This window comes from Vigna angularis, chromosome 4 (assembly GCF_016808095.1).
Source record: "Vigna angularis cultivar LongXiaoDou No.4 chromosome 4, ASM1680809v1, whole genome shotgun sequence".
Lineage (NCBI taxonomy): Eukaryota > Viridiplantae > Streptophyta > Magnoliopsida > Fabales > Fabaceae > Vigna > Vigna angularis.
This window is the reverse complement of record NC_068973.1, coordinates 29,423,087-29,437,204: the sequence shown is the minus strand read 5'-3', so window position 1 is coordinate 29,437,204 and position 14,118 is coordinate 29,423,087. Positions and strand designations below refer to the sequence as shown.

The following is a 14,118-nucleotide window of genomic DNA, read 5'->3' as shown; positions in this document are numbered from 1 at the left end:
TTACATAGAAACTTTAGCTCATCTAAAAGAAATATATTACTTAGGGATTACAATTTCTTTATTATGTATAAAAAGTTTTTTTTTTTAATTATGATTTTCGTTCCAATAAAAATATTTTTTTTTTGTTTACTTGGAAGTGATTCATTATTTTATTTATGAACATGAGTAGCAATCGGTATTTCTTAGTGTCATCGCGGTGTGTATGTGAAGGTCAAGAATAAAATTTGAAATCGGATATCATTATAATTTTGGAAGTAGAAGAAATTGAATTTCATAAATATATTAAATGAGTTCGAAAAGTGTGTGAGTAGTTATAAATGTCAAGAAGGAAGTTATTTATTAAGGCTACGCACTTATGTGATGTCTGTCTGATTCATGCATGCACTCTTTAGTATCGTTTAACAAAACACAATGTAACTTTAGATTAGAAAAAATATGTATAATTATATTAGCCTTGGTTCTTAAAATTTACTTTCTAGTTATTTCTCTAATTGTAACTATTAGTGTCTACAATAGTGCAACTTAGGAAAATAAATTGAAAGGATCCATCGTTGACCCCGAGTCCTCCCTTCCCTTCCATTATTTTAGTAAAATAAAAAATGTTTTTTCATCATTTGACAACGTTTAATGCATTGTTGGGAAGATCATTGGAAGGGGCAACTTTATCTTATAATTGACCCCAAGTCTTTCTGAATCATTCATTCCATATATACTTAGTAAATGATAGGAGCACATACACTCATGATTAAATCAAGTTGAAAGAAAAACAGGTGCAGATGGTAAAGCAGCTTCTACTTGTTGTGTTCCTCACTGCTGCAGCAGCAGCCGCTAAAGCCCATCCAGTGACAAAGCCAAACTGCCCAACAAAGTGTGGGAATGTTAGCATTCCCTTTCCCTTCGGCCTGACTAAGCTATGTTCTCTCAACACCTCATTTCTCATCACTTGCAACAAAAGCCTTTCACCACCTATTCCATTCTTGAATACTACTAATAATGAAAAGGTGCGGGTGCTGGACATCTCACTCGACGGCCAACTTCACGTTTCATTGCCAGTTGCCACAAGTTGTGTCAATAACAAGAATGGTGAATCAGACAAGGATTACTTTTCCTTCCGGTTATACACACCTTTTCACCTGTCATCTCGGCAAAACAAGTTAACTGTATTGGGCGCTTACACGGCAGGAGTAGTAGATGCTGACTATTTTAGATCCCAGACAACATACGCTCCCACTTTTTGCGTGTCCTTCTACAGCAGCATTTACAACCGCAGCATTTACAACATGACACATGACGAGTCATGCTCCGGCAGTTTCTGTTGCGAGACTCCAATTCAACATAGGCTATCGGAAATCTACTATGCTTGTGCTGCAAATATCTTCGACTTTAACTCAACCATAAGGCAATTTCTGTCCTACCCATGTGGTTATACATTTCTGGCTAAGGAGGGAGCCTACAATTTCTCCATGTCAGATTTCATCAATTTTAACACAAGCAACACGTTTCCCGTGGTTGTGGATTGGGCAGTGGGGAACAGGTGCCCAGCTGCTCCGAAGAATGCTTCAAGCTATGCGTGTAAGTCAAAGGACAGTGATTGTCACAATGCAAAGCTGGGACCTGGTTACCATTGTAAATGCTCCACTGGTTTTCGAGGAAATCCTTACCTACTAGATGGTTGTCAAGGTCTCTATATTCTCCTCCTTTTAATCATTTTTAATGTCTTTTTATACTTTATAAAATTATCTTTATTATGCACAGAACATTAAAACCCTACTACAATAGTTTTTATTTGAGGATATAATTTATACAACAAACTTGTTTTGTGTTAAAACATCACTCATTTTGAAACCCAGTGTTAATTATTTCATATTTCATGTTCCAATATACTATTGTTATCAAGTGTACAAATTAATGACAAACTATACATAAATTGTGAACATATTTTTCTTTAAAACTCGTTAATTATCTTTTAGATATTGATGAATGCACTGAGGAATCCCACAACTGTTTAAAGGAGAAATCAAAATGCATCAACAGTCCAGCAGGGAGTTACACTTGTTCTTGTCTAAAGGGATACGGCGATGGCAAGATCAATGGAGGCGGATGTGTTACCAGGAGTAACCGCAAAATAATAATTGCTTTCAGTAAGTATACTCTTATTTGTCAAAACATTCTATTCTCGGTTAAAGAACAACGTTAAAAGGGTTTATTATTACAATATAATATTCCTGAAACAAATTTCATTGGTATAAAAAACGATATTAATAATCTAAACAACATCTTTCTATATACATATGTTTTGTGTTAATTACTATATGCATCTAAATAGATTAACAATATTATATTCATATCACACAAAGGGACGATGTTGTTGAGCCACCACTTCTCTTTATTCTTCTGGTTTTGAATTCTCTTGATATGTTGCTTTCAGTTACGTAATAAATCACTAAATAAAAGCATACTTTCGTTCCACTCACTTAAAAACATATATGACCTCTCCTTTATTTGAATCTTTCCATTACACTAAAATTACAATAGTTTTGTCCTTTGTCTGTATAAGGCGCTTGTTATTAAATGTTTCATCAGCAACTGAGAAAGTAATTGTTTACACTTCTCGATGTTCAGGTGTGAGTGGAAGTATATTGACACTTATGGGAGGAACCTTATGCATGTACTGCACATTAAAGAAAAGAAAACTCAACAAACTTAAAGAACATTTTTTTCAACTAAACGGTGGTTTGTTATTACAACAACATATAGGCAGGTACAGTGGATCAAATGAATTGACAAAAATCTTTACTGAGAAAGAACTAAAAGAGGCCACCAACAATTTCAATGAAGAGATGGTCTTAGGCAAAGGTGGGGAGGGAACAGTTTACAAAGGAATATTACCTGACAATAGAATTGTAGCAATAAAAAGGTCCAGAGTTAGTAACCCAAACCAAACTGAGCATTTCATCAATGAGGTGATTCTGCTTTGTCAAATCAACCATAGAAATGTGGTGAAACTCTTGGGATGTTGTTTAGAGACAAAGGTTCCCTTACTTGTTTATGAATTTGTTCCCAATGGAACTGTTTACGAGCATCTCCATGATCAAAGCAAATCTTTAAGACTTACATGGAAAAGAAGATTACAAATAGCAGTTGAAACTGCTGGGGCCCTAGCATACTTGCATTCTGCTACCCATGCACCAATCATACATAGAGATGTGAAAACTTCAAACATACTACTTGATCACAATCTCACTGCAAAGGTTTCTGATTTCGGAGCTTCAAAGATTATTCCTCTTGATCGAACTCAGTTAACAACTTTGGTGTTGGGGACACTAGGGTATCTTGACCCAGAATACTTCCACTCAAGCCAGTTAACAGAGAAAAGTGATGTCTACAGTTTTGGAGTTGTCCTAGTCGAACTACTAACAGGAAAGAAGGCACTCTCTTTTGAAAGGCCAGAGGCTCATAGAAACCTAGCGATTCACTTCCATTCTTCAATGAAGGAGGGTCGGTTACTTGAAATTTTTGATGACCGCATAATAGATGAGGCAAATGTTGAGCAGCTAATGGATGTTGTAAACATTGCAAGCCATTGTTTAAGGTTGAAGGGGGAGGAAAGGCCCACCATGAGAGAAGTGGCAATGCAACTTGAAGGAATCAATATTGTGGAGAAGCACCAATGGGAAAACGTGAACTTGTCATTAGAGAATGCTGAATCTATTCTCAAAGCAACACCATCATCTTCTTTTAGTGTAGATGGTGTTAACAACATAAGCATGCATTCTGGCTCTGATGTTTTAAACCAAATTTCCTTCTCCTTAACTAGAGGAAGATGATTAGCTCATGTTATTATAACAATTCACAAAACTGTCGTTATTCAAGACTAGATTCAGAATAATAATGGATTTCATGAATTGTATGTTGTTTTTTTTTTCTTATTGCACAATGTGTCATTACTTTTATGATTAAATGTTGTGTAATATTGATAGACTTTTTAGTTAATTTATCAGGATTTCGTGCCTTGAATGGTCTTTCATGTTTACATTAGTTTTACAATTAATATTCAAGTGGAAATTGTGATGGGATGAAATGTAGTCTGGAATATCATATGTTTTTTCAATAAAAGTTAACTTTAATATTTAATTGATTTATTGGCTAGAATTTTGTAGGTGGAGTTGATGAATGTTTTCTATTGGTTTTACTTATAATTAACGTGTCATGTTATTGAAGATAGATATGTGAAAATACGCTAGCACACATAAAATTACTAATATATATTTGTATTATTATCACTTTAATAATATCAATTTAACGTCCTCCCACCCACCGAAGTTAATGGGGATAAAATAGTGTTGATAGCTAAATACATATTTATATTTTTATTAAATTTTTAATGTTAGTTTCTTAATATGTTTTTGAATTTTAAAAAAAAGTTTTTATTAAAATTTGTTATAATTTGATTTATTGAGCATGAGATAAAAAATATGTTAAAAATATTTTTTTAATTACATAAATATTTTTCGGATAAGATAAATTCAATAATAGAAATTATTAAAATCATAAAAATCTAATTTTGTCTTTGTATTTATGTTAAAGGTAATTGGAGAAAATTAAATTATTAGAAAGAAGATTAGAACAACAAAAGAATCCAAAACAAAACTCATTCAAATTTTTATATAAGGACATGTAGAGAAACACATGAGGGCAGCATAGTAATCCTTTGAGGGCCTAATTTCATCCACTTCCTCCTCTTTAATGTTCTCCCTCCTCTTTTATTTTATTTGTATATTATTTATATTTCATATAGTGTTAAGTCTCTAAGTTGATTATGTTGTAATTTCTTAACTGGATTATGAGGTTAGATGAAGAATTTTGTTTGTTCTTTTGATAATTGCTGTGATTTATTTTTATCTATGATTTTTGTTCCTTGATAATAATTTTTACATTGTAACAAGTTAATCTGGTGTTAAATATACATAATATCACATGAGTCAAAGGAGTTTTAGTTTTAATTGAGAATTAAAGTTATAAACTCACATGATTGAATGAGATTTTGTCAATAATGGGAACTTATTTTGATTAAACGTGAAACTTTAATTAGAATTAATAAAGAAGTTATTTGGTTAATTAACTTTTTCCTAGATATAAGAGATAGAGTTAGATATAAGAGATAAAGGAATTAGGTCGAGTAATATTTAATTAGAATTAATAAAGAAGTTATTTGGTTAATTAACTTTTTCCTAGATATAAGAGATAGAGTTAGATATAAGAGATAAAAGAGTTAGGTCGAGTAATATTTAATTGAGAAGATACTTTAGTTATATTTGTTGTGATTAATCTAAAAGGTCTTTGGTTTTTATGGAGAAATTACTTTGGTTAAAAATGAGGATGCTAAAAAATTAATGGAGAGTTACTTTGATTAATTTGAAATGATTGACAAAAAGTCAATAACAATCATCTTTAGGAAACCATGAATCCCATTTGAAACATTAATTGAATCAACTTGTTTTCTTTCCTATTATTTTTTATCTCTTTTAATCTTTTTCCAATTATATTTCTTTCTTACATTTATTATTTTGTTATCTAAATATTTTATTTATCTTTATTTTCTTGTATTACTTCTATTATATTTGACTAACTCTTTTAGTATATAGATTTTATAAGCACTAATTTGTTAGGAATCAATTTTGTTTTCATTGGAAGAGACTTAGGTTTGACTTTACCTTTTTGTTAGTTACTATCTTAACAATACTAAAATTGTTATAGTTTAGTAGTATTAATTTGATCGCGTTATTTCTACTTTTATGTCATTTCTACATTCCATAGAATGTTAAACCTATGGAGATTGATTCTATTATAATTTCATTATGAATTCTGAGGTTACAATGAAATAATTTCTTTGTTATTTTAGGCTTAAGGAAAACATTGATTCTTATTTTGATTTACTTTGTTCAATTTGGTCCTTTTATTTTTAATGTTCAATAAGGTCCTATTTTTTGTCAATTTTCGTTAATTTGGTCCTTTTTTGGTAATCGCATTTAAATCGTTCACGGAAGATGAACAATACGTGCCACGTGTTAGTTCTTGATTTTTTTTAATTTTAAAATAAATGTCCACATGTCAAGTCAACATTGTGTCAAGTAACTATCAATGTCACGTGTCAAGTCACTATTAGTATCACTTGTCAAGTGAGTGTCAGTGTCACGTGTCACGTGTCAAGTGAGTGTTAGTGTCATATGTCACGTCAATGATCGCCATGTGTCAAGTCAATGACAGTGCCACGTATCAAGTCAGTGTCAAGGTAGTGTGAGTGTCACATGTTAGTTTTAGTGCCACGCGATAGTGTTTCTATTGAATTTGGTCCCAATTTTCGTTAATTTTATTCAATTTAGTTCTAATTTTTGTTAATTTTATTCAAATCAGTCTTAATTTTTTCTCTCCCTAATTTGAGACCAAATTAATTTTTTATTAAAATTTACATTTTTATTAAATATTTCTTTCATTATTTTTTAATCAACTCTAACTATATTATTGGAATATAATTATTAGATTTATGTTTAAGTTTTTTACATGTAAAAAGATAAGGTTATAGTGGTTTAAAAATAATGAAGAATTTTTCTTTCAATTTAAAAAATGATGAAAAAATTTCCTTATAACTTTAAAAATAAATTAAAATTTTCCTTCTAATTTTAAAAATAAATTAGAATTTTCCTTCTAATTTTAAAAATAATGAAGAATTTTTCATCAAATTCTAAAAATAATGAAGTTTTTCTTCTAAAATAAAAAATCATGATGAAATTGAATAAAACTAATGAAATTTGAAACTAAATTGAACAAAATTAACGAGAATTGAGACGAAATTGAATACAAAAAATTGACACGTGATACTTATATTGTCTTGACATGTGACACTCAGACTGACTTGATACGTGACATTAGCAATGTCATGTAACAAGATGTTAACTTGACAGGTGGACAATTTTTTTTAAATTAAGAAAAGTTAAAAAAAAAACATGAACTTACATGTAGCAATTTTATCATTCCCTTGATCATATGAATTTAAGAATTTTTGAAATTTAACTGAGACTTTACTTTAATTCTATTTATAGAATTTGATTGAAAATGTACTTTGATTGAATTTGATGTGAATAATCTAAAATATAATTTGGTTGAATTTGATATAAATAATCTAAAATGTACTTTGCCAACAAATTAATTAAAAATATATTTTGATTAATTATTGATTTGAAAATCTAAGACAATAATAATTTAAATAATAATATTTATATAACCGATGATAAATCTAACTTAAAAAAACAGTAAAATCAATTTATTTTCTTTACTATATTTTTATCTATTTTCATTTTTTGGCAATTTAGATTCTTAACTATTTATTATTTTGCTATATAATATTTTATTTATTTTTCTTATATCATTTGACTAATATTTTTATATAAATTTTATAAAAACTAACTTGTTAAAAATCAATTATATATCGATTCAAACAACGGTATAGAAATTAAACAACGTATAGAAATGGCAGTTTAAAAAATTCATATGATGCGACTGTTGAACTTTATCATTGACTCCAAGTCTTCCTAAACCAAACATTCCAATTTAAAAGAAAAAATTATTTTAACATTCTTTTACCTTCGTTTAACACACTTATTCTTACTCTTTCATTGATAAATACAATGTCAAATGAGTAAAGGTGTTTCAATCTGCCGTATGCTTTTTTAAATCTTTTCTCTTTTTGACAAAGTTAACTTTTTCTTTTCTTTTGTTGACAAGTTAAGGTACAGAAGAAATTATGTGCGGTTTAGGTTGGAAGGGGCAACACATTCAATTTTTATCTTGAAAATTCATTTCATTCCAATTGCTTTTGCTCCAATTGGCATATCTATGATTTCACAAGTTTAGGTTTTTTCTATTAAACTTATTTAATTCATCACTTATAATATATTGTACCATGTAGGTCTTATCTTTCTCATCACTGACAAAAATTCAAGTCAGTGTGCTATGAATCCCACAGTAGGTAGCTCAAATCAAAATACACAGGAAGAAAACAAAAAGACAAAGACAGTCATGTTTTATTTGGAAGTATTTCACAAATGATTCTTATCAGAATTGTGTTTCTAAAGTTTTTCAAAGAAATTTTGAATTATATAAAAAGAGAATTTGAAGGAAATGAAAATGTTGAGACATGAAAGTTTTAAACTTAATAAGAGAATTTGATATGCAAATAAAAGAGTGAAGAAGTATGAGACAATTAAATAATACTTAAACAAATTGTTAGATATTACCAGCAAACTAATAAGATAAAATTGTTAAAAAAGAATTTCTAGATTACAAACTCATTGATCCTGAAGTTCTTTTAAAAAGTCGGAGTCTGCTTTCAATTATTATTATCTTTTGCAAAGTTGGAATAATATTATCATGTACATGTTTCTTCTTTACTTTCTTCTTTCGTGATTCGTTTGTTTTACATGATTTTTAGTAGACAAATTTTATCTGTGCTTTGTCAAAAGATGAGGAAGAAAAGTAATGTCCCACGAGATGATTTCAAATCTTGGTTACTTTTAAAAGAATGATGTGGATCCACGATGGAGCTAATCTTGATTGTGGGAGACAGCAATGTAACGTAAAATCCCGATGAAATTGGAATAACAGATGTCCTTTATGGTTTTGTTTGTTTATTTCCGATTTTCTGCAAAATTTAGTCCGATTATTTCCCGACTAACGTAAAAGTCATAATGAGTAGTCTTCATTGTTGATGCATAAAGATATAATTAGGCCAAGATCTTAACTACATTCTCCGCAACGATAAAACATAAAACAAAGATAAGTAAGTATCTGTGTTTTGATTCAAGGGATTGAGGTCAAATATATTTCTGGTCTTAAAATTCTAAGCACAGGTTAATTTTCTTTCTCCACCTCCCACTAGTAATTGTTTGGTCGAATTAGGGTATTACATGCAAAAAAAATTAATGTTAAAGTCAGTAAATATTCGATAGTATTAGCAATAAATGTGTAATTGATATACCTAACCTATCACAATACCACAAACTCATATTTATAGATTTTGATATGGGTTTCTAATTATTACTAACCTAATTACGGCCCAATTGGAAAGACTTAACATAACCATCCTGAACGTTAACTCCAGTTTTAGTTTGACCGCTCGGTTCCCCGACCTGCTCATATGGGACTATAAACTGGTCGACCGCCCGATTCTTAGGACAATCGGATGGCGTAGGAGGAGGAAGCTGCAACCTTAGCTAGAGATAGAAAGGATAGGAAGAAATTGGTTGGCGAAGGGAATATAGGGGGCAGCTCAAAGCCGAAGGACCTCCCTCGAGGGTAAGTGCAATCAATACACACCTTTGAACACACCGAGGGCATGAATCTTGGAGGAAGCACAAAGTGCAGATATCCTGCCCCCAATCAAGAAGAAACCAACCCTGAGGAATGTAGATGGAAAGAAGCAATGCAGATATCACCAAAACCTCGAGCATACCACGAAGGAATGCTTCACCATTCGTGACAAAACTAAAGAGTTAATTTGTGTGGGTCACCTCCAAAAGTATGTGAAAACAGACTGATCGAAGACAAGTCCCCCTCAAAGGAGAAGTCTTGATCGTCGCCCTCGTCAAGACGATCGTCGCTACGACATCAGGTGCCACAACAAGAGCAGGAGTCATGATCGCACGTTGAACGGTCACATTAATAGACTATTCGAAGAGAAGTCCCCCTCGAAGGAGAAGTCTTGATTGTCGCCCTTGTCAAGACGATCGCCGCTAAGGCAACAGGCACCGCAATAGGAGCAGGAGGTGGAGCACCGTCGTCTGCACAAAAAGGAACCCTAGAAGCCTAACCGTTCACCTTGTGGACAAAAAACAAAGATCCATATCACTCATCACCTTCTCAGATGAGTATTTCCACGTCCCTGGCCCCGATCAAGATAATGATTATCACTATCAAAATCACTCAGTACAATGTGAGTAAAATGTTAATCGACCAAGGAAGCTCTATGAGGAAACCCACTCAACAAGAACCAGAGCGAAAGACAAAAATAAGAAAGGAGAGGCTCCCTTGTACCTTAAGCTATCATAAATAAGTTCTTTTTTTCAATTTTTTAACATGTTATTAATGTCCATTAAAAAATATTATTTCAAATTCATATTTTAGTTTTACTTTTAAAAAAAACATACTTCAATACTACTCCACCTAAATTAATAGCATCCAAATTCAAATCATATTATCAAAAACTAAAAAATAAATCAAAAGCACTACTTTAAAGTAAATTTAAAAACAAAATAAAAAAATTGAACTTATAAGTATGACAACAAGCGAGCAAAGACAAATTTCATTGTCTCATACTCATCTCTAAACAAAAAATACATTCTTATTCTCATACATATATTCAATGAATATAACATTTTTATCTCATCTCATCTCATCTGCACGAAGTATTGGTATACTTGTACCATATTCATACCTGTTTTCTTACTATTTCAATATCAATAATTAATTTTTATAAGAAAATAAAAAATCATGACAATGAAAACATGATATTATAAAATATTCAATACTAAAATGATGTATTCTTGTTTTTTAATACTAAATATTTACTAAGAAATTATCATTGTATATATTTTTGTTAAGAAGTGAACTTTAAGCCTAACTCAATCCCACAAAATTGGTTTGTAAAGTAAGATTTACACCCACTTATATCCTATAAATTGACATTATTTACAGTCGATATGAGACTTCCAATAATTTTAAATTAAAATACCAAATAAAATTTCATGAAAACTAAAATTTTTATTAATTTTGTAAATGTTAATAAAACAAAATTGATGAAATCAAAAAAATATTTTTTAAAAATTATAAAAAAAAAAAGAAACAAGTACCCAATTTTAAAAATAGTTTAAAAGTGTATTTATTTCCCATTTCCAAGAAATCAAGTTACCACCAATGGAGACACAATATTTGGATGTAGATCTTCTATCAGAAGGAGATTCTGCCTAATCAGCATCAGAATAACAAACCACTATTGTATGGTTATTAGAACCATAAGTAACCCTTTTCCAGGAGATCCTTTAATGTACTTTATTATACAAATAACTGCATTCCAATGATCTTCACATGGGGAATTAAGGAATTGACTTACCACACTAACTACAAAGGAAATATCAGGACGAGTAACTTTAAGATAATTCAATTTTCCAACTAGTCTTCTATATTTCTCGGGATCTAACATAGGCTCCCCCTGTTTTGGTAGAAGTTTAGTATTAGGATCCATGGGTGTTTCCACAGGTTTTGAATTCATCAACCCAGTTTCCTCCAAAATATCCAGTGCATATTTCCTTTGAAATATAACAATACCATCGTTGGATTATGCCACCTCAATACCCAAGAAATATCTAAGTTTGGCAAAATCTTTGGTCTGAAAATGGTTTCAAAGATGTTGTTTCATCTGATAGATGTCATGACTATCACTTCCTGTAAGAACAATGTCATTAACATATATTATCAAGTAGACAGATCCAACACTCGAGTGACGGTAAAAGACTGAATAATCTGCCTCACACTGAGTCATACCAAATTGTTGAACAACATTACTAAAGTTTCCAAACCAAGCCCTAGAAGATTGTTTTAGGCCATATAAGGATTTGCGAAGACGGCATACCAACTCAGAAGACTCCCCTATAGCAACAAATCTTAGAGGTTGCTCCATAGAAAATCTTCGTTAAGTAATGCATTTTTGACATCCAGTTGATAAAGAGATCATTGTTAAAGAGTCGCCATGATTATAAATAAACGAACATATGTCATCTTTGCCACTAGAGAAAAAGTATCTGTTGGAACAATCGGTACCGTTATAGAGTCGCGCAGCGGAATAAAATATTTGGAAAGCGTGTTACGGTCACAAATCAAGTTTCGATGGTCCGTTTTAGAAAAATAGTTTTCTTAGAGAAAATTTATCAAACAGTTGATGTGCATAAAACAATAAAAAGAGTAGGGAGTAGAAAAATTGATACACTGGATTTTTATCCTGGTTCGATTCAAAAGAATCTACGTCCAGTTGTTAATCACTATAAAAAGTGATTAACGTTTTCACTAAAATCAGTTTCACCAATTACAATAAGAGTGAATAAAAAACAGAGAGATAAAACCTTCCTTCGACGAACGAACCGGAAGATGACTACCTTGCCAACTCGAAGAGAACCGCTCCGACTATCGACACACGAAACGCGAGCTTCTCCTATTCACGAGACCAGGCAAAGCACTTGAACTAGCTTTTTAGAACTTCCTCAGACAAACTGTATTCTCAAAAAGCTCAGAGTTTTCTTCTTAGAGTTTTGGAAGAACCTTATATAGCCAACTATTCTAATTTCGCAGATATGAATTATAACTGCCACAGATAATCGATTATTGTTAGTGATAATCGATTATTCGAGTCCGTTACAGGGTTTTCAAAGAGTGATAATCGATTATCCTGAGGAATAATCGATTATTCCAGAGACTTTGGCAGTTCTCATCAGAACTAGTGATAATCGATTATTTGGAGTAATAATCGATTATTCCAGAGCAACGAGATTTTTCAGAAGGGCTCAAGATAATCGATTATAGCTTCTAATAATCGATTAAATGCGTAGCAGTTCTAAAAATACAAATTTTTCTAAGTATTACACGTTTAAGGCTTTTCCTAATACATTTATAATCTACAAATTGCTTTTAAAACAACTATAACAATGTATCATCTTTCAGCATCATCAAAATCATTTATCTTCAAATTTACCAATGCTCTTCATTGGTAACAATCTCCCCCTTTTTTATGATGATCAAAAATCACTTTTTAAAAGCACTTTGGGTTATCTGCAAAAGATACAAACTGACAAACAACAGTAGGAGTTAGTAGTAACTGCACATATTTCTCCCCCTTTTTGATCAGAAGCAAAAAGAGTGATAATGCTCCCCCTTAAGATGAGCTCCCCCTCAATTAAACAGGGTATGTACTAAAACAATAGATCATTTTATTCGTGAAAACATCAAAGATTACAAGGGCACATAAAGCAAGACATGAACATGATAAAACATCCTAGGAATTCAAAACAAAAATTTCTCCCCCTAAATGTGATATTTCCCTTAAACTTAAAAAAATTCTGAAAATTTTTTTTTTTAAGATCTATTCAGTCCAATGCAATGCAGAAATACTTACAAGCTAGTTGAGATTAGTATTTGCAATTCCAAACTAGTTTCAATACTTCTTAGAGATCAAATTCAACTTTTATCAGACTTAATTAATTCATTGAAATCAACAGTTAGTTTTCAAACGAATTAGAAATTAATGATTCTACAAACAATTTATAAGCTAGAATGAATGCAATAGTAGCTTAAATGAATGTGATCACAACTACTCCAGGTTTAACAAAAAAGCATTTCAGCTAGCACAATCAGTTCAAAAACTAATTTTGACAGCACAAATTTCAACTTCCCAAACACCAACTATGATTCATGCACTCTCATATCCCAATTTGTTCAACTTCATATATTCAACTATGCATATCAAAACAACATTTGCAAAAATTCAACCACAAGAGTTGATTCAGGTGCTATCTTTCAACATTTTTTAAACAAAATAATTTACATCAAAATTATGCAAATTTGATAAGTTCATTTTCTGGATCCAGGCTCTCAATGTATATTATCATAGCTCATTCGTTATGCATTTGAACTTAAAAACAAATCTCCACAGAACCAACTTTGAAATAGAAATGACAATTTAATTTTCACATATCTTAATCATCCAAAATTGCTAATGAAAATCTGTCAGCCAACTCATTTAAATGACTTTCTCATAGTTTTTGATGCTTGAAAGAGATTACACCAAAGGTAACTTCATAGTACTCATGAAATTGGATATTAAGCCAGTTAAACACAAATTCAATAGATAATTATCAACATAGCACTGAAATAACAATGCACATGGCTTTACATGACATGAATGAAATTCAGCACATGAATATCTTAAATAAATGAATTTCACTTGATCAAAATGTGTAAACAGAAAGAACATACCACAGGACGAATGAAACATTGATGAACATATCATTTGCTTAA

At 31.0% G+C, this 14,118-nt stretch overlaps 1 protein-coding gene across 1 annotated transcript; it reads left to right on the top strand.

Annotated features, from left to right (window-relative positions):
- Positions 1-690: 690 nt before the first annotated feature.
- On the top strand, positions 691-4,084 carry LOC108330874 (wall-associated receptor kinase 2). Its single transcript, XM_052876629.1, has 3 exons — positions 691-1,680; positions 1,971-2,141; positions 2,623-4,084. Exons 1-3 carry the CDS (start codon positions 777-779, stop codon positions 3,825-3,827), a joined length of 2,280 nt encoding a protein of 759 aa, XP_052732589.1. The 5' UTR covers positions 691-776; the 3' UTR covers positions 3,828-4,084.
- Positions 4,085-14,118: the final 10,034 nt, after the last annotated feature.

What these genes read in the sequence shown, in the direction of transcription:
- LOC108330874 (XM_052876629.1), top strand. Translation starts at nt 777, where the DNA reads ATGGTAAAGCAGCTTCTACTTGTTGTGTTCCTCACTGCTGCAGCAGCA. An exon ending in CCTACTAGATGGTTGTCAAG is followed by an intron (nt 1,681 to 1,970) that starts GTCTCTATATTC and finishes ATTATCTTTTAG; the next exon opens with ATATTGATGAATGCACTGAG. An exon ending in CAAAATAATAATTGCTTTCA is followed by an intron (nt 2,142 to 2,622) that starts GTAAGTATACTC and finishes CTCGATGTTCAG; the next exon opens with GTGTGAGTGGAAGTATATTG.